The following is an 18285-nucleotide window of genomic DNA, read 5'->3' as shown; positions in this document are numbered from 1 at the left end:
AGCTCTCTGCATTCCTGCATAAAACCTTTAATTTAGGGGGAATAATGGTCAGTACTTTTGGTGTTTCCTTGTAATTCCAGAACCTAAATTTAGTAAGAATCTGCACGAATTAGCAATTGTAATAAAAATTGTTTCACTAGTTCTGTTTGCAGTTTATTTTCGTTTCTTAGCTGCTCACAGATTTAGAGATTTAAAAGTCCAAATATCACAAGTTTATGTTTTGTCCTCCCCCCTCTTTTTTTCCAGAGCTCAAGGGGGTTAGAGTAGAGATATTCACAACTTACCCCTCTTCATTTATTCCACTGGAAAGAAAAACAATGAAAAATTTACAGCTTGAAACTGAAAGTGAAGTGTCACAGTTGTTCGAGATTTTTTGTTAAGAATAACAACATAGTGTGTTAAAATATTTGAACCTGAGAAAATGCACATTGTTTTTACTTACATGCATCTAATGGGGAAAAAATTATCTTCTATTTTAAAATTCATTTTAGGGTGCTCCAAAATCATGCAGCATATTTTTAAAAAGCACTAAAATGAGGTAGAACATTTAAAAAGAAACATACCTGTTTTAATTTTTAAAAATAAATTTGAATATTAATTTGTTTTCTTATTGGCTTAGTTGTTAAAAATGCAAGCAAGACTCAGAAACCACCTGAGCTAAAATCTCTCATTCTGCTGCCTGGAATAATAGGGGGAAAATATGATAAGTAGTTGTCAATATTAAAACAGGCTGAAGGAGGGAGGCTTTGGGCCTTGTAGTAGGTAGAATGAAACAGCAGATTTGAGTATCCACAATCCTTTCAGTAGTAAATTTTCAGTAAAATAAAATTACTTGTATATGAAAACATAGCCTTTCCCAGCTCTCTTTTTTTTCCTGATCAGCTGATGAAGAGACTAGCAGCTCGCTGCTTTGCTGGCTTGTTAATTTTATCCCCACTAACTGTGATTTCCGATAGCCGGCCTGCTGATAGTGGTAAGGTAAATATCCTTTTTCGTTGCCGTCTTGAAGAGTCAGTAGAACTACATCCCAGGCATGTGTAGGTGTGTAACACATCAAAAGCCGGTGTTCTCCGTATTTCTGTGTGCAACTGGGTGCTTGAGGAGAACAGTACCATTAACTGTTGACAGCCTTGCATGCTGTATTTATTATTAGCATGTTCAGCCTCCAAGATATGCAGGACAATTTCCTTTTCTTAATCTTCGCTTAGCTGCAGTGTGTTTAGCTGTATAGTGGGTGTCCTGCTTTTAGGCAAATGAATATTAACGCAATAATGTGAAGCTTTTTTTTTTTTTCTTTTTCCTCATAACTCATCAGATATCGCCTCCTTCATAGTGGTTTGCTGAACACTGTAGGATCGTGATGGAAATTGTCTTTTGATGATTAAGGCCTAGGCACAGGCTGTCCCTTAGGGTGCTGTCTGTGTGCATGTTGCTTCTATGGATTTGCACATTGGAGATGCATAAGAAACATTTTTTTTAAATCCCACTGGCATTTTTACCATGCCGGGTTGTTTTGTGTTCTGTACCAGGTTTTTTTTTCACAAAACCTTTCTTTTTCAGGAGGCATTGTACATAAGTGAAAGAAATTATGTCTGAGCTGTAATCACTCTTTATATTGATTGTTATACTCACATGATCATAAATATTAGCCATGTTTGGTGCTGTGGAGAAATGAAGGTAATTGCCTTATGATTAGAGCTCTTTCAGCTACGAGAAAGGATTGATTAGCATTTGCATACTGGAGGCAATATTGAGAGGCAGGAGGAACAAATAACAACATCAGTTATTTTGTGTGAGAAAGCAATTTAAAAATGTAATTTAAAGATTCTTTTTAAGAAAATTTCTTTTCAGTGGTCACATTTTCTTTTATCTGTGCTTTTTTGTTTTTTTGTCTGCATTTTTCCCCTTTTATTTTTCTTCTTAAGTTTTGAGACTTAGCAGGGGAAAAAAAGTTTAAACTTGTGGGTCTGTCACATGGATCTTTTAGTCCTTTACGAACAGGTTTCTTTTATACCTGGTTGTTTTTATAGCTATTTTATTATCTCTCTGCATTAGTGCTGCTGGCTGTGGTTTAAAGCAAGCGTTTGCAGGTAATTGGAAAAAGTGTTTGTTGTTTGTGAGTGTGTGTGTTCTTTATCGGATAATTTAAGTGCATTTATCAAGGAATGTGGCTTTGTACTTGCCGGCTTCCTTGTTTATTAATTGCTACCTTAGAATAAAATCTGGATGGGATTTTGATTTGTGTTGTGATTCATGAATAAATTGATGTTAAACCTTAAAGAAGAAAAGGTCAAAGCTTGTCTGATTGTTTGGACTTATTCTTAGGGGAATTTTTTTTTCTTTACCCCTATTTCATTTTTTATTTACCTTTTCCCTCCTTACAGTCATGAAAGAATTAGGGTTTTTATTATATGGAGCAAAAATTTCATTTAAATTCAGTTATCTTCAAGCACTTGAATGTATAGATGTTTTAATATTCATCATCCTTCACCATGGGTGTCTTAGGCCTTCACCATATTTTGCCTATGAAACAGATGTGTGTTAAAGATGCATTTTTCCAATATGGTGGTGTTTCTTTTTCTTCTTCCTTGATTATTATTAACTTTTATTTTTACTTTTTCGTTAGATTTTATTCTAATTATTCAGGCTATACGTATTTGTCTCGGTGATTTTCCTGCCTCCAATTTTTCCCTTTGTTCTCCACTAACAGGCCATTGAAGACGGCAATTTGGAAGAAATGGAAGAGGAAGTACGGCTTAAGAAGAGAAAAAGACGAAGAAATGTGGATAAAGATCCTGCGAAGGAAGATGTAGAAAAAGCTAAGAAGAGGAGAGGCCGCCCTCCAGCTGAGAAACTGTCACCAAATCCCCCCAAACTGACAAAACAGATGAACGCCATCATCGATACTGTGATCAACTACAAGGATAGGTGAGTGTCACGCCCCTTCACCATCCTTCCTGTTCACTGTTCACCCAAGACCGTGGGTGCCGCCACCTGAAGGGCCACATTTATTAAGCTGTACCCTTGGCCTTTAAGGTTCTTTTTTGTGTTTTATGGATTTCTCTCCAAAGGTGTCAGTTGCCTGTACTATGTCAAATGGTCACTATTGCTATTTCATATGATGGCTCACTGTGTAATTATTTAAGATAGTTGGAAATGAGTTTGACAGTTTTTTTAAAAAAAAAAAAACAACTCTAAACTGGGAAAGGACCCTGCAGGACCTCTACGATACTATCATTGATGTGAAAAGGGGTTAAGATGGTAGAATGAAATTGTTTGCTGAGTTTGAGTTATTAGAGAAAGAAGGCTCCTCGTGGATTTAAAGTAAATATTTCATGTTAAGGTTTTCTTTAAAACCAAATATGATTCCGCGGAAATACAGAGTTCCTTCTCTCCTTCTGACTCATGGGCTTCTGAGCACTTGTTTGAGCTGTCTCCCTAATTCTGCATAGTCAAGTGATATTTCAGTAAATTCACCTCTTTCTCATGGAACTTTGGGATGTGAACGGTGAAAGGGCTGTGTTGGACGTTTCTCAGACCATCTTAAACAATGAACACTTATCTGAAAACCAAAACAAATGCATTTTGGAGTGTCAGCCAGTCCTCTACAGAAGATGAATGAGTTAGGCTACATTCTGGTTAACTGATTTGGTTTGGAATTGGTAGTCATGTGAGAATGTTTTTATTTGAAAATATAGGAAACCAAACACATTTTAGTTCTCTAAATTTCACAGTAGTATTCAGTTTTTAGTTACTAGTATTTTTTGACATAATAGTACTGCTTTGTGACCTCGATATATTCAACACAAATAAATTGTGATTTTAATTTTTCATGTGGCTTTGGTGCATGTATTATACGGGGCACGGGGGGAGAACTTGTTATTGAGGTTTGGTAGCAGAGAAAGCAAAGAACTTTCCACCAGGAACTTTCATTAAGCTTCTCTTATCTCGAAGGAGCTTTCAGAAAGGTTAAAGGGCCTGGGGGATGGGTGACACTTGTGAAAGGGCAGAATTTCTAACCCCTCTTTACCCACCAGGTTCCTTAAGTTCCATGTTTACTATTTTTAGCATTTTCCTTTCCTTTTTTGTTTTTTTCTAAGTGCATTCTCTTTCAGGATTCTGAAGTGGCCACCAAGGACAGCCCCTTTATAGTGAGTTCAGATCCCTTGTACATTGACAAGGAGGGAGGATGACAGCCAGGAGGGAAAGCTTGATCATAAGTCCATTCTCTTCCCAGAGCGATCCCCAAAACTTCCTTGTGCAAACCAAGCATCTGGAACACTCTCTGTCAAGTTTCTGTTTACCCGAATCTCTACTTGGAGATCTCCCATAGATAGGAAGCTTGGATTATTACACCTGATTTTCTTATCCCCTAGTGTAAAGGAAAATATTACCTAGTAGAGAGTATCGCTGTGCACATACCTGGAGCTTTTCTGCTGTTGTCTCAGGAGAGCATAACATTTGTTTCTCTGACTAGATGTGCCCTGGTATTTGACAAACATTTTATTTGCTTGCTGAGTGAGTCCTGGGTAGTTGTAACACTGAGAGAGGCAGAGAAGGTCCTTGGAGATTTAAAAACTGTGCGTTGGATTCTAGAGTGTTGGCTGTGTCTTCCTTTGATGACGTAATGGAGGCCAGCGTCTACCACATGTTGCCAACAGATTGACAGATTGTTTTATTTATTATGGGGTTTTGGGAGCACATACATTTTTAAAGCAAATACAGTTTTTACATTTTCCACACACACGCACTTTTTTGAAAAACTTAACAAATCTGGTGGCGCTCTGCTTACCAGTGTCCTGCCTTCTTTATGTGGGGCACCATGGTCTCAGTTGCTACCTCTCCATCACACTCTCATTACTGCAGCTGCCCTCTGTCAGCAGACTTCTCCCAACTCACTCACTGTACTACCAGCTTGCTCCATAGCTTTTCCAGTTTGGGACTTCCTGGTGTAGGAGGTTATAGGATGAGGCCTTTCCTAGAACCCATTCTCTTAAGCTTCAGCAAAGCCCAGCCCTTTAGCTTAGGGCATAAGCTCTTGTTGTAACTGCATTTGAATCCTGGCTCTGGCATTTGTTTGCTGTGGGACGGCTGAGTAATTGACTTAACTTCCCCGAGCCTCAGTTTCCGCATCTACACAATGGAATAATAACTGCACCTGCCTCTGAAGTTGTAGTAGTCGACGAGTTCACATAATCCAGGCCCTTAGAACAGTTTAATTATTAATTAGCTTTTCAGACTCTTGTAGTTAGGTAGAAAGGTGAAGGGACCTCTGAGCACTGTGAAAAAAGATGTCCTCACTGATAGTGGTTTCCATAGTTTTGTTTCCATTAACAGGAAACGCTGTTTCACTGGGATTGATTAGGGAACATGTCTTAAGTTGTACTGTAGGTAAAGGATATTTAAATATTTTAGCATGTGGATATTTGGGCTTTTTCCTCCCTTTTCCTGCTTTTGTTTACTTTTTCTTTACCAAAGTATCCTCCTAAGACCCAGTGTGTTAGCTCCCACTTTCAGAGAGTATGTACTGAATTTTCCACCTCTGCATGTTTCATGTATATTTCATGTTAGTAATTCTCTAGAAAAAAGTACTTAATCTATTTATATTTTGTATTTCTCTTACCAAACTTGGTTCTCAAGTAGGAGGCACTCAAATTAGTAGCTCCTTAATTAGATACAGTGTCATATTTTTGGTTCATTTTAGAAAAATGTACTGGGAAATGTACATCTCACTGTTTTAAGATTTTTGCATCATTAAAGTCAGTTACTATTATAGTAACTCAACCTGCCTGGAAAAGAAATAGCACCTATATTAATCTCCTTCCCATCCCTTCTGTCCAGTGTGAGGGCTCTAACTGTCATGTGGATTAGCAGTGTATTAAATAAGAACTGCTGTCTCTATTTAATAAATATATAGGAAGAATTAATTAGCTCTCACGAGATAGTTGGGAACAGATGTATCTAGATATTTTTATAAAGACCTAATGTAATTTAAGTGTCTGTTTATTGCTTTGTATTCAGTACCAAGCCTCATTTATTTTTTTAAAAGGAGGGTATTTTTAAAAGTATGACCTCAGAGAACCAGTAAATTTCTGTGATTCATAAATGGATTGTTATCAGAGGAAGTTGCTGGTCTGCTACTGTTTCCTATCAGTTTCTTTCCCCAGATAGAAAATCTTACACCAAGTAGGACTAGAAGCTGTTTTGACTTATTAACATGCTTTGTTTTTGCTTATTTATAAGGCTCTTAAAAGTCTTATGTAGTTCTAATAATATTTAACCCAAGACTCTATTTCTTTGAAAAGGGGTTCGCCTAATTTGCATCTGTACCCTTGTAAAGTGCCCTGGGGTGCAATGTGAAATAAGATGGTGAAGAATATGGACTAATGGAGCTACTGCAAACCTACAGGAAGCATGGCTTACAGCTGATAGGATAAAAGAGAGATGTTCCCAGGCATTGTTAAGTCTGAAAGGGATTCTACCTGCTTCCACCTTCCCAGACCTAGCTGTGTCACCACCACCTCTGACGGTCACCCAGCCTCCACACGGGCACTCCAGCTTTAGCTCACTGTTTTAGGACGCTAAGGGGCAGCTCCAAGCACTGTAGTTATTTCCTGCAGTTAAGTGGACCCAGCCCTCTGACTTCTAGCTGTTTGTTCCTCTTGAACCTTCAGAGAATGAATCCAGTCTCATTCCAAGAAAAAGTATATCCAGCACAAGACTTTCCTCTTCAGGTGGAAACCCCTCACTTAGACTGCCCTGCTGGTTCACCCTCTTAGAAACATTCTGCTTTCCTCAGGTCCCATTTGAAACATGGCACCTTGGACCATAAAGGTACTCTTCCTGCTAAGGGTAATTACCTTATTGTTATGGCTTGGGTCTACATGTCCCCCCAAAGCCTTCTACAGTCATAGGTAGGGCTTTTTCAGAGGTGGCTGGATCTAGAATGTGTGACACTGGGATTGATTCATGGTGCAATGCTAGGCTCAAGGGCACTAGGATTAAGGGTGTGAGTGCTGCCTGCCCTAAGTAGTCTGGATAAGATATAAGGGATAGGAAGAGTTGTGGTCGACCCTTGTTGCTTTGCTGCTACCTTTTGCCTGCCGTGAACTATGCCACTCTGCCTTGGACTCAGCTGACTACAGACTGAAACCTCTACAAACTGTGAGCTAAATAAACCTGTCCTCCTTTGAGTGTAGGGTATTTTGTCTCAGCAAAGAGAAAAGTAACTACTACACTTATTCTGGACACCAAAATCCTGTTAACATAACAGAAGTGTTTACTTTTTCCAGCAACCTTGAGTTAATTTACACTGACCCTGTGATATCCCTTCCCCCTCAAAACACACATAGGTCTTTTCTCAAATGAAAACTGCCCAGATTAGCTGTGAACTTGGCATTATTTTGAAACTTTATCTACTGATTTTGTATTTCTGCCTGTATAGTCCCACCTTACTGCTTTTAGTTCTATCACTCTTGCCTATTGATGTAACTCTCAATTTTTATATTCTTTAAAACATCGTGTTTTCTTGTCCTAAGTTTTTGTCATGAAAGGATTTGAGATAAGCTGCTTTTGAGAAACTTGTGCAGGATAAAGGACAGGGCTCTGTGACTTGCCCCTGGAAAACATGTAGGTTGGCACGAATATATTAACCAGTCTCCCTTACAGTTGATTAACTGTCATGAACTCATGTGGTCCCGATATCACGTCACCCACATTTATCTATCCTTTCTCAAGGTTATCAAGAAAGGCTAAAACTAAGATACACGGTGTTTGTAGCCTCTCCAATCTATCAACCTAGAAACCCTGCTGAAAAAGTGAAATGAGGTTAGCATGCCATGGCTTTTTCTAAGAGACCTCCTGCTGGTACTTAATGGTGTTATTTATCTTTTCTTAATAGCCCCATGGCATCTGAATAATTTCTTCTAAATTTTTACCAGGGGTCAAAATCAAGCATACAAGTCTCAGGGTTCCTCTTTCATTTTGAAATTGGGACATTTGCTTATCTCTAGTCTTTTGGTTTGTTTCTGTTCTGTGATTTCCTGCACATTATTAGCAGTCATACACTTTCAGGATGTAATTGGTTTACAACTGGACACTTGGACTCATCTGAAGCACCTTAATATGTTCTTTTGTTTTTTATCAACGCTCCTATCAGGATCTTTTCTTTTGCATTATTGTGCCACGCTTTCCAAATCTGAGCGTTGTTCTCATTCCTGAAGAATCTGGAAACAGAATAGGAACTGAGTGTCCTCACCTCCTCACTGTTGGTTGTTGTTGATGCTCTATTTGCTGGCACCTTCCAGGAGGACCAGCCCTGCTGCTTGCACAGGATGTGGATGTCAGGTCCAGCTCTGAAGAGGGATGGATGCTGTGAAGCGGTAGCAGAGGCAGGAGAGCCTGCCTAACTGTCCGATGGATGAGCGGGTGCAGTGCTGGCGAACAGTGGGGCGATGGAGATGGCAGCCAGGTGGCTCCTGCCTCCCTCTCCCTGTCAAGCCCTACTCTTGCCCTAGCTGGGCCTGTGTTCTTCCTACCTCTGATTTTAATAAGCCTGACGGTATCACTGGGAATGGCAGTGGTAAGCCCCAGCTTGTTCTGAATTTAGCTGTCTTTGCATCAGGGAAAACTGTTCTTTCATCCTGGAAATACTTCCCACCTGTTATTTCCAGCATTGTACAGCTGAACCCAGCCATGGGTCAGAACTACAGGTGGCGTAGTCCTGCCTGCTCCCTATGCAGTGGAGGACAGAGTTCTTCTACTGAGTACTAAAGGGGCAGCTGGATGAGAAATTCAGGGAAGGTGTGGTCAAGTAAGCCCCATTACATGATGATACAGTGAGTGTCTGGTGGTTATGGTCACTTCTGGTTAAAAAAAAAAATTAGGTCATCATAAAGACTTTTGCCTGAGAAAGTGGAGCCAACATTTCATTACTTTACCTTTTGAAGGATTTGGTATTCCATAAACCTAATTCTACTAAATTATACTTGTTTAATTCCTATACACACTGGAAAATAATTTGTAGCATTTCCCTTATTTAGAACAAGGCTTAGCCACTATTTTTGAAGGCCCCCATATAATCAATCCATTTGTCAGAAGAACTGGGTCTTATTAAAAACTTGTTGCCTTATTCCAGCGTTTCCTCTCAAAAGAACTTGAAGTGCATTGAGGTTATTTCCTATGTAAAAAACTTTCCACATTGATTATCATTATGAGGCTTCATTCAGTGGACCATTGAAACCAGTATTCAAACTGTCTTTCTAAAATCAGACTGATAAACCAGGCATAGTGGTGCAGGCCTGTGATTCCAGCTACTCAGCAGGCTGAGGCAAGAGGATCATGCGTTTGGGTTCCGCCTGGGCAAGTTAGCAAGATCCTGCCTCCAAATGAAAAATACAAAAGTCTGGGAATGTAGCTCAGTATGAAAGCCCTAGGTTCAAGCCCTGGAACTACAATTAATTAAATTAGATTTATAGTAACACACACCTTTGTAAAACTAAGGATGCCATTATTTAGCACTTTGTTGTTATTATTTCTGCTTTTTTACCCAAGTCAGTCAGATTCCTCACATTCTTTTCAGAATGATTTGAAATTATTCTGTTAACATCTCTTTTGTTCAGGACCTGGCATTCCTATTGAGTTGTAATGTCTATTAGTCTCAGATTGTAGAACCTTTCCTTTCTCCAAGTTGAGCAGATTCTGTAAAATGCCTATGGTGGTACTTGTCATGCCCAGGTTCCTCTTGCTTCACTATTACACGTTCTGAGATGACATGTTCTGCTTTGACTTCTGCATCCCTTTGGTCAACACTGTCATCAGTCTGAGGTCTCAAGTGTGAAACAACAAAAGTTTTCCTTGTCCTCTTCCCTATTTCTGACAGGTACTCAAAGTCTCCTTACCACACAGGTCTCTCCAAAGCTCACTCCTCTTCCTGCCTGGTCTCCACTAGCCCCGCCCCAGGCTGCTCCTTGGTTTGGTGGTATCATGTCTGCCTGTTACTTAACTTTCAGTAGCTTCCCATTTCCTGCTCAATGATGATCCGAATTCTTGCCATAGGAAAAAGTCTTCCAGGTGCTGAACCTAACAGCCTTCCCAGCTTTATCTTCTAGCACATCCCTCCCTGCTCTTCCATGTATTCCAGGCATTGCAACTAACTCTGTATTTGGAATACTGCGTACACTTTCATACCTCTCATTTATAGTTCAAGCTGGTACCTTTCTGAATGCCTCTGCTCTAAGGCACAGTGGGGCAGCTGCCTTTCGATGGGCTGAGGTTGGCTGTTTTTGCCTAGAGGAAGATCTAAATAAGATGGAGGGTTTCTCCAAGATGTGTCCAACCCTACTGTTGCTCCCCTGCCACCATGCAAAGGGTTACCTGTGTTGCAGTATTTAGAAGTTCTCATCTGAAGAGGTTCTCCTAGAGGCCTGGCAGAGCCAAGCTTATTTTCATTTCCAGTTGAAGAGCACTCATTCAGTGATCTGTAATAAAACAGTAGAGTTCTGGGCAGCAGAGCTGACTGCTTAGGTGGAGTTGAGAAAGTAAACTGACTGATGAGGAACACTCTCCATGTGCTGGCTGCTGTAACAAAGCCACCTTATCCTAGTTCACAGTCATAGCTCCTCCTCTCCAAGGTAAGTGTCCACCTTTTACAAATGAGGGACCAGTCAGACAGGCTGACTGTCTTCTGAGGATCACTCACAGCCCTGATTCTATCAGGTCAAGCCTGGGAGGAAGGAGCTGGGCTGGGAGGAGGACCCAGGTCTTCTGACTCTAGTGTTCTTTCTACTCTACCGCAGGTGTAACGCGGAGAAGGTGCCCAGTAATTCTCAGTTGGAAATAGAAGGAAACAGGTCAGGATCTGTCTTGTTCCCGTGTCTCTAAATACAGGTATCCCTCCATACGTGAATGGATTCATAGAATCGGCCTTGGGAAGCAAATTTCTCTCATCGCCCTCAAGTTTCCCCTTCTTGTCGTGGGGGAATTCAGGCACAGATGCTCTTAACCACCTGCAATGCCTTTGAAGTTGCTTGTGCTGTGCTTTAATCTGGGAGCATCCATGCGGTAAATACTCATCTTACAAAGGTGGTGGGAGCCACGCGGACCCCCACCCCCCAACCTGCAGCACCTGGGAGGTGGATCCCTGCTGCCTTGCAGCGCAGCTTCTCTGTGTTCCGCGGGCATCTGAACTCTGTTTTGGCGTAGCAGCTTGATCTGCACGACATGAAGCAGTGTGCACATTCATGCTGTTCTACATCGTGGAGCTGATGGCAAGTGGTGTTCAGAGACACTTGCTGAGTGCCCGCTCTGTGTGCACTGGGCTTCCCCCCCATGCAGGATGTCAAACAGTTGAGGCCAGTCTGTCTAAGCACTTTGTCCTTCGCTTCAGTTGGGTGGGAAGCAGAAATCTTTTTCTCCTAGAGATAGGAGAATCAGATGGTGGTGGCTGAGTGGGGAAGATGGATGTGTATGATATATGAGGCTTAAGAGTTATTTCTTATATATAGAAAATAACATTTCTTTTGCTCTTTTGATTCGTCTGTAATTTTAAAAATATTGATACAGTGCTTGTGATCATCCATATTCCAATTTGGTCAGCTGACCCGGTGATGTCTTTTGCACCATTCTTTTTGATCCAGTCAGAGTGAGATCTAATCTAGGGCCAGAAGAAAAAAGAACTGAGGATGTATCCTGGATATCGGGGTAGATATTGATCACCAATTGTGACATTCCTTTTATAAGGAGTTAAAAACCAGAGGTTATTTGTACCTACCCACATCTATGTAGAGATGAAATTGGTGGGCAGCATGGTAGACGTTTTTATATTTCTTGTTGCTGTTCAGTAAACAGTGATTAATCCAAGAAACCAGAAACATAAACCATAGTGTGTCATAAGAAATATGAAGAATTGTGTTCTGTTTTTACCACTGTGAGAAGGAACTCAGCCTGAATTTGAATTTGGGGGTCCAAACAACTAACCCATGGCTGTTTAAGTTTGGGCAGTTTAAACAGTAAACTTGGGCAGCTCTTTCACCCTTACCAAGGCCTGTGGTGTAACCAGCATGACACACACTAACCAACCATCCCTATGAACAAGGACCAGCCTGACCTCCTTTTTCCCTTGCCCGCCCTTTCCTCTTCCATCAAAGCGATCATGTGACCATGAAAAGTGGATTAATAACTTTGAAGGGAATTGCAAGCCCCTGATGTCATGTCTGGGCTATTTGAGGGTAGATAACATAACCATATATAGTTAGGACCTAGACAAATGCATTTCTACCAAATACACATTTCAACTACAATTTGCAAAGGCATAGCAAGAGGCTAGGTGCTTGCTTCCTCAGGGCTCTTTGGAGCCTGTCTCATCCCTTACTGTCACATCCACTTACAGGTTGCATTCTGATGAATTAACCTTTCCTTCCAAGAAGTTACCAAAAAATCTTTGTGTTCAAAAGTACTGAGTGCTTTCTGTGTCTGTCTCTATGTAAGTATTGAAAATAGAAAAAATGAAGAAAATGGAATGCCTTAAATCCCAGTTGGGTAGAGATAAGACAAATGAATATTGCAAGGATCAGTCAGAATAAGATGCACCTGGTGAAGCAGAGGGATAGAGCAGGGGTGGGTAGGAATTGGCCAAGGAGATCATGGTGAGGAGGTGAGGCAAATGTGTTCAGTTACATGGGTGTGTCAGCCAAGAAGTGTGGAAAAGCAGACTCCCTCTAGTGACCATGCCTTCCAGTGTGACAAAGGCCCCAGGTGCAAAGGAAGAGGATGACAGCAGCGGTGAGGCTGCAGAGATAGCAGAGCAGACCTGGGTGCTGTGAGCACCTGGGAGGCACTGGGGGCTCCTGACTCCAGGGCAGTATCTGCTGTGGCAGTGACGGTCAAGAACACTGTTTCGGAAAGGAGACACAGCTGAGCTCTGGAGGAGAGGGTGCAGTGAGCAGCGTGCGATGTCTTGGGTAGAGGCTGCTTCCTTTAGGAGGAAATGGCAGTGGAGAGGAAGACAAGAGAATATGTCCTCGGAGGTGTGAATGTCAGGACTTGGACTGACTTGGTGTGAGAGGAGGAGGAAGGAGGTAGCTCTTGGCTCTCTGCCCTGGTGATGAGTGAATGCACATGGAAGGGAAGTCTACATGTGTGGGATGTGGGGTGTGTGTGTGTGTAGTAACCCAGCCCCTCCACACTGCACCACAGCAAACCTGAGTCCTCTCCCTGCCTATTAACAGCCCTTGATGTTGTCTTTATGTTGTTAGCATTGACCACCCCTTTAGGACCAACCAACAAGCTCTTTTAGACCAAATGTATTTTTAGGATTCTTGGCACCAGACATTCTGTATTTTTTTAAATGGGGACGGAGGCTGCTAGGATGGTCCTCACACTCGAGCACCTTTGTCTTTAGTCATTCTAAATAGATTACAAAGAAATTGCCATGAAATAGCTGTGTGGCCACGAGGATACATTTTAGGAGATCTGGATCTAGGTGACGGCACCAGTACTCTCTGTATCAGATGCTGTGGACCCAGCAGAGAGCTGACAGTTGATCTTGTAGAGTAGCAGCCTCCAGACGTCAAAGCCTGGTGCATTGTCTGGGATGATGCCTCCCAGAGTGTGATCTTCCGATTACCAGCTCTCGGCTCCCTCTGGAGAGTCCAAGCCCATCAGAGACTCTGGGGAGCCTTACTCTAAAGCTGTTTAATTTTGTTTAACCCAGGGTTCCCAAACTCACTTGACCAGTGAACCCCTTTTTCAAAGAGCACCACTGATCATGCATTAAGCTGATGGACTGTGAAGCACATCACGTGTAGGAGATGTGGGTCGCAGTGGCCCTCATTACAAATCCTGATGCTTTAAATGTTTACTGGAGCAGGCTGCTGTGACTCCTGGCGACTTGACACTCATGGCGCTCAGCCGGATGCACCCACGTGCAGCAGGTGCGCAGCCCACAAATACACTTCAGCCGTCTGCTTTTTGAAGCACACAAAGGCCCCTCTGGCTCCCAACGCAAGCCTGGCTCTGGAGCCCTTTTCCTCAGCGTCTCTGCCTCTCAAGCTCAGGGCCAGCACCTGCATAGATGACGCCTCTCCGGGAGGGGAAGGAGTCCCAACCGGAAATAACAGAACAGGTTTTCTTATAGGGCTCACAAACTGATTTCAAAACCACTCCATAAACATTTTGATCAAAAATAGATTGCTATGAAATTCACTGCTTATTTGGATATGTGGGAAGAATCTGTCTTACTCCTTTGGGTTCATACCTCGTGTAGTATCTTAAGAATTTGCTAAAATGGCCATTGTAGGCAAAGCAGTAGTGGTACCTGCTACACCCTACCCATTAAACAAAGCAGCATTTGGGACTTGCGCACAGATGGAGAGGCTTTTGATTTTGTTTGCCTGCAATTGTTTTGTGTTTGGTCACAATTCAGACAAAAGCTTTGAAGCATTGTTACCATTAAGGAATGGAGACAGTGCAGCATAAGATCAAAGGACAGAATATTCAGTAGAAGATCAATCCTTAACTTATTGAAAAAAAAAGCATCATTTATTTTTTCTTCTTGCAGTACTGAGGATTGAACCCAGGGCCTTCTGACTGAGCTATATCCCCAACCCCACTCTATCCCCCCTTTTATTTTTAGTTACCTAGGCAGGTCTCGAATTTGGGATCTTCCTGCCTCAGCCTCCTGAGTAGCCAGGATTTACAGAGTAGGCATGTGCCATCACATTTGGCAGGAAGGCATACTTAAGAGATCAGAGCAAGTCTCCAAGATGAGGTGGTGACAGCTGGGGAACTGGCCAGCCAGAGAAGCAGGAGGTCATTTAGCTATCCCGTTTAGAAAGAGACAGTGAGAATGCCACACCCATAGCTGTATTATGAAATGTCAGGTGAGGGTAGAAGGGGTGGGAAACTAGATGTTCTTAGTCCATTTTCTGAAAGTCAAGTGACTTTTCCTGGTAGTAAATCTACAGTACTGAAAGAAGTCTCCTCAAAATGCTTGTTAACAAACAAAAACGTCTCTGAATTGAATCCTTTTGCGAGCACCTGTGATTGTAGTAAATGCAACAAGAGAACCTGAAGAAGTATCTGGGAACTTTGTACAATAGATTGCTATGTTGCAATATCTTAGATAAGAATTTAATGTAATTATTTTATCTATTTGGCTTTATTGGCAGTGTGAAAAGGTTCCAGTTGGTGAAACATACTGACGTGATGATGTAATAAATAAAAGTTGGCCATGTGAACCTTCGATATCATTCCTCTGGGAAAAATGAGGTTGAGTTAGAGTATGTTTTCAAAGAAGGTAGCCTTATATTAAATGCCAAGACCTACTTTATGGATACTGTAGTCCTAAGTAACATCAATTATAAATCTTTTTGTTGAATAAGAGTACATTATTAGTGTTTATGCTTTGGCGTATTTCCTTTAAAGTTTTTTTTTTTTTTTTTTTTTTTTTTTTTTTTTAACATATTGGGGATTAAACCCAGGGCCTTCCTGGCTGTCTCAAACTTGGAGTCCTCCAGCCTTGGCCTCCCAGAATGGTGGGATTACAGGCATGCCCCACCACACCCAGCTTCCTCTTGTCCTTTATGTCTATTTAAAAACTTTGAAGTTGTACTGCACTTACGATTTTTATATATTATGAGTGCTTCAGTTTTTTTATAATGCCCTAACAAGCATTTCTTACATTGTTTAAAGGCACGACTGTACAATCTCTAGCATGCTATTACTTGTCCTTTCCCTGACTGTTAAACATTTCAGCTGCTTTGAATTAAAATAATCCAAATAAACATTTTCAGGTATATATATTTATCTGCATTTCAGCCTAGATCACAAAAGTAAAATTGTTTATCAGGGTGTGATTGTATCCAGGATGTGGGGAAAGTCTTGCTGCTGTTCTGCCTGAGCCCAGCAAGCCCTTTACATCCCTAAAATGGTGGCCTTTACCTTGGACCAGTCTGATGCAACTTTGTTTTTCTTAATAACTGAAGAGCATTATGTGTTTACAGTCTTTTTTGATCCTTAGGTTAGGGTGATTGTAACAACTTTCAATTCCGCTCTTGAAAATAAACCGACTCTCACCCTGCTGTGTTTTGCTGTTGCTTCTTAGATGCTTCAGGAGCCTGGGAAGTCGGAGCCAGTTTGTTAGGAATCTCCAGTCAGTACTCAGTGAGAGATGAGAGGGCTCAGCAGTGCATACAGGGTGCTTGTGACATCTTTGTCACGTCTGGCTCAGGTTTCTGGGGTCCTCTGGATACCAGGGGTACAGCTGTGGTCCTGAGGCAGTTTTTCAGTAGCATGTATTAAACGTGACAGGAGCCTGACCCCGGGAAGCCCAGCAAGCTTTCCACCCACCGCCCTGCAGGGCTGACCTCGTTTTTAAAGTTTTCTTCCCAAATAATTTCCTATGTGTGATTCCTTTAGAACTCTAATCATTTCCCAATAAAAAAATCCTTCCCACCCATAGTGAGTATTCCAAATCATGATGTCATTTTCTTACAGGTAAGATAGCCAAGTTTTTTAACCTTCATTAGTTAATGTAAGATCTCTGTTTCAGGACTAGCTATGCGGAGTTGTCAACCAATTAGCTGGTTAAACAAACAAACAAACAAACATAAAACAGGGAAAAAACACCTCACCCAATATCAATCTTCTTGCTTTAGACTTGCTTAGAAAAATCACATAAAGATATAACAGCCGATATTTTAAAGGATTGTTTCTTACCTAGCTAGTTTTTAACATGCCTGCGACTATGCCTGAAATGTAATCTGTAGTAAAACTGATATTTGTGTATAATGTATAATGTATGCAGTTTCCATTTTAGGGGCATAGTAAGATAGATGTGAAAATACTGCCTTTTTGCCTTGTGGAGGTAATGGGGAAAAAATTGGTTTCTAGATGAAGCATAACAAATTAAATCTCCGCTGTGTGAAAGTACCTGTATGCGCATGCGTGGGTGCACATTATGTATGCCGGTTTGTGAGCCAACATTTGTAAGTGCTGTGCAGAGCTCTTCCACTGAATCCATGTAACATCAAGGCCATATCGTTGTCATTCACCTCCACCGAGGAAGGGAAGGTGCTTGCCCACTCGTACTTGTCAACTCTTAAGTTCATTGCCGTTATTTAAATTTGTACTGTAGGCTAGCTTTTCCCCAGCCTGGTTGTCTTTGTCTAAGCAGAGTCACACTTCTTAGTCTGAGATAGATAATTGTACAAAATGGATTTGAAATCTAAGCCTTCTTGTAAACTAAGGGAAAGATTCTTGCTTTTGTTGTGGGAAGCAGTGTGCTTTGACTTAGCACTTTATACTTAGGCCTTAAATTGTACAAAATGACATAGTGGAAAATACCTTGAGGTAGAATAAGCATTTCAACAAAATCAGATCACCTGCTACAGACCATTGTACAATTAGTTCATTGTTCTGTACTTTAGAAATTCTGGCACTGAAAAAAAAGTTGAAAGGTACATTAAAAACCGTATGCCCAGCTCAAGTTTGCGAAAGGAATCCCAAGAATTCAAAATGCTCTGAAGCTGCTTTTTTAATCTTTTTAACCTGTAGTGTTTGGGGAAAGCAAGTTACTTACAATCCACTAGCAAGTGGTTCTGCTGCCTCCGTGCATTCTGTAGGTTTCATGAAAGTTGCGTGGTGCCCAGCACCCCAGGCTTTGCCCAGTTGAGCTGCCATCCAAGCCATTGGTCTGGCAAAGTGAGGAGGGGATTTGACTGTATGTAAAGCATTTGCACTCTGTAGGAAGGAGAGAGAAAACAATATATTTGGAAGAATGAAGTTCTGAGCAGTGACATATTGTGAGTTAAGAGTAATATTTAGGAGAATTTCCTCTCTCTTTATAGCAAATGGGTTCTTGGTTCTGGATAGCTCATGAAGTATTTGAAGAGGGCAAAAACAAAGCAGCTTTCAGCCCTGGAATGAAAGATGGTGAGGGCTGGAAGCCTGGGGTGGGTTAGAAAGGGAGGCTGTGTCATGGTCCATAGGGTCCACAGAGGAGATACTGCCGTGACCAGTAAGAAGGGGGAATATGTCCCGGAGGGCTGGGACAGCCAGACCGAGATGCTGAGTGACGGTGGAAGCAACATACTGGGAAGAAACCTTCCGTAGGAGCTTCTGTGTTATCCTTTTGTCCATGGCCTCTGGAAGAGCAAAAGGAAAGTGGCTAAGACCGTCAAGGCCAGTGAGGCTTTATTTTTAGAATAAATTTGTTTCTCATTTTATGGCATTGACGCCCAGTCTCACAACACTGAGTTCTCCCCTTTATGAGCACAAATAACTCCG

The 18285-nt window shown here is 41.5% G+C and overlaps 1 protein-coding gene and 1 long non-coding RNA gene across 22 annotated transcripts in view; one reads left to right on the top strand and one right to left on the bottom strand.

Annotated features, from left to right (window-relative positions):
• Positions 1 to 18285, top strand: part of Smarca2 (SWI/SNF related BAF chromatin remodeling complex subunit ATPase 2) — a 226474-nt gene that overhangs the window by 147154 nt on the left and 61035 nt on the right. For 10 of the 20 annotated variants that reach the window (XM_087184033.1, XM_087184034.1, XM_087184032.1 and 7 more), the window contains exons 28-29: positions 2711 to 2928; positions 10797 to 10850. In XM_087184033.1, the coding sequence (XP_087040159.1) occupies positions 2711 to 2928; positions 10797 to 10850 (272 nt within the window). Of the gene's footprint in view, positions 1 to 882; positions 979 to 2710; positions 2929 to 10796; positions 10851 to 18285 lie in introns of those variants that run through there. The other 10 variants (XM_087184038.1, XM_087184042.1, XM_087184044.1 and 7 more) reach the window with 3 other exon arrangements.
• Positions 153 to 18285, bottom strand: part of LOC147825942 (uncharacterized) — a 122301-nt gene continuing 104168 nt past the window's right edge. For both annotated transcript variants that reach the window (XR_015440109.1, XR_015440108.1), the window contains one exon: positions 153 to 17739. This is a non-coding gene — a long non-coding RNA (uncharacterized LOC147825942). The remainder of the gene's footprint in view (positions 17740 to 18285) is intronic.

This window comes from Heterocephalus glaber, unplaced genomic scaffold (genome assembly GCF_053883595.1).
Source record: "Heterocephalus glaber isolate CG9 unplaced genomic scaffold, H.glaber_assembly_v1.0 deba00001481, whole genome shotgun sequence".
NCBI classification, from domain to species: domain Eukaryota; kingdom Metazoa; phylum Chordata; class Mammalia; order Rodentia; family Bathyergidae; genus Heterocephalus; species Heterocephalus glaber.
The sequence above is the reverse complement of the archived record's forward strand: the minus strand, read 5'-3'. Positions and strand labels throughout refer to the sequence as shown.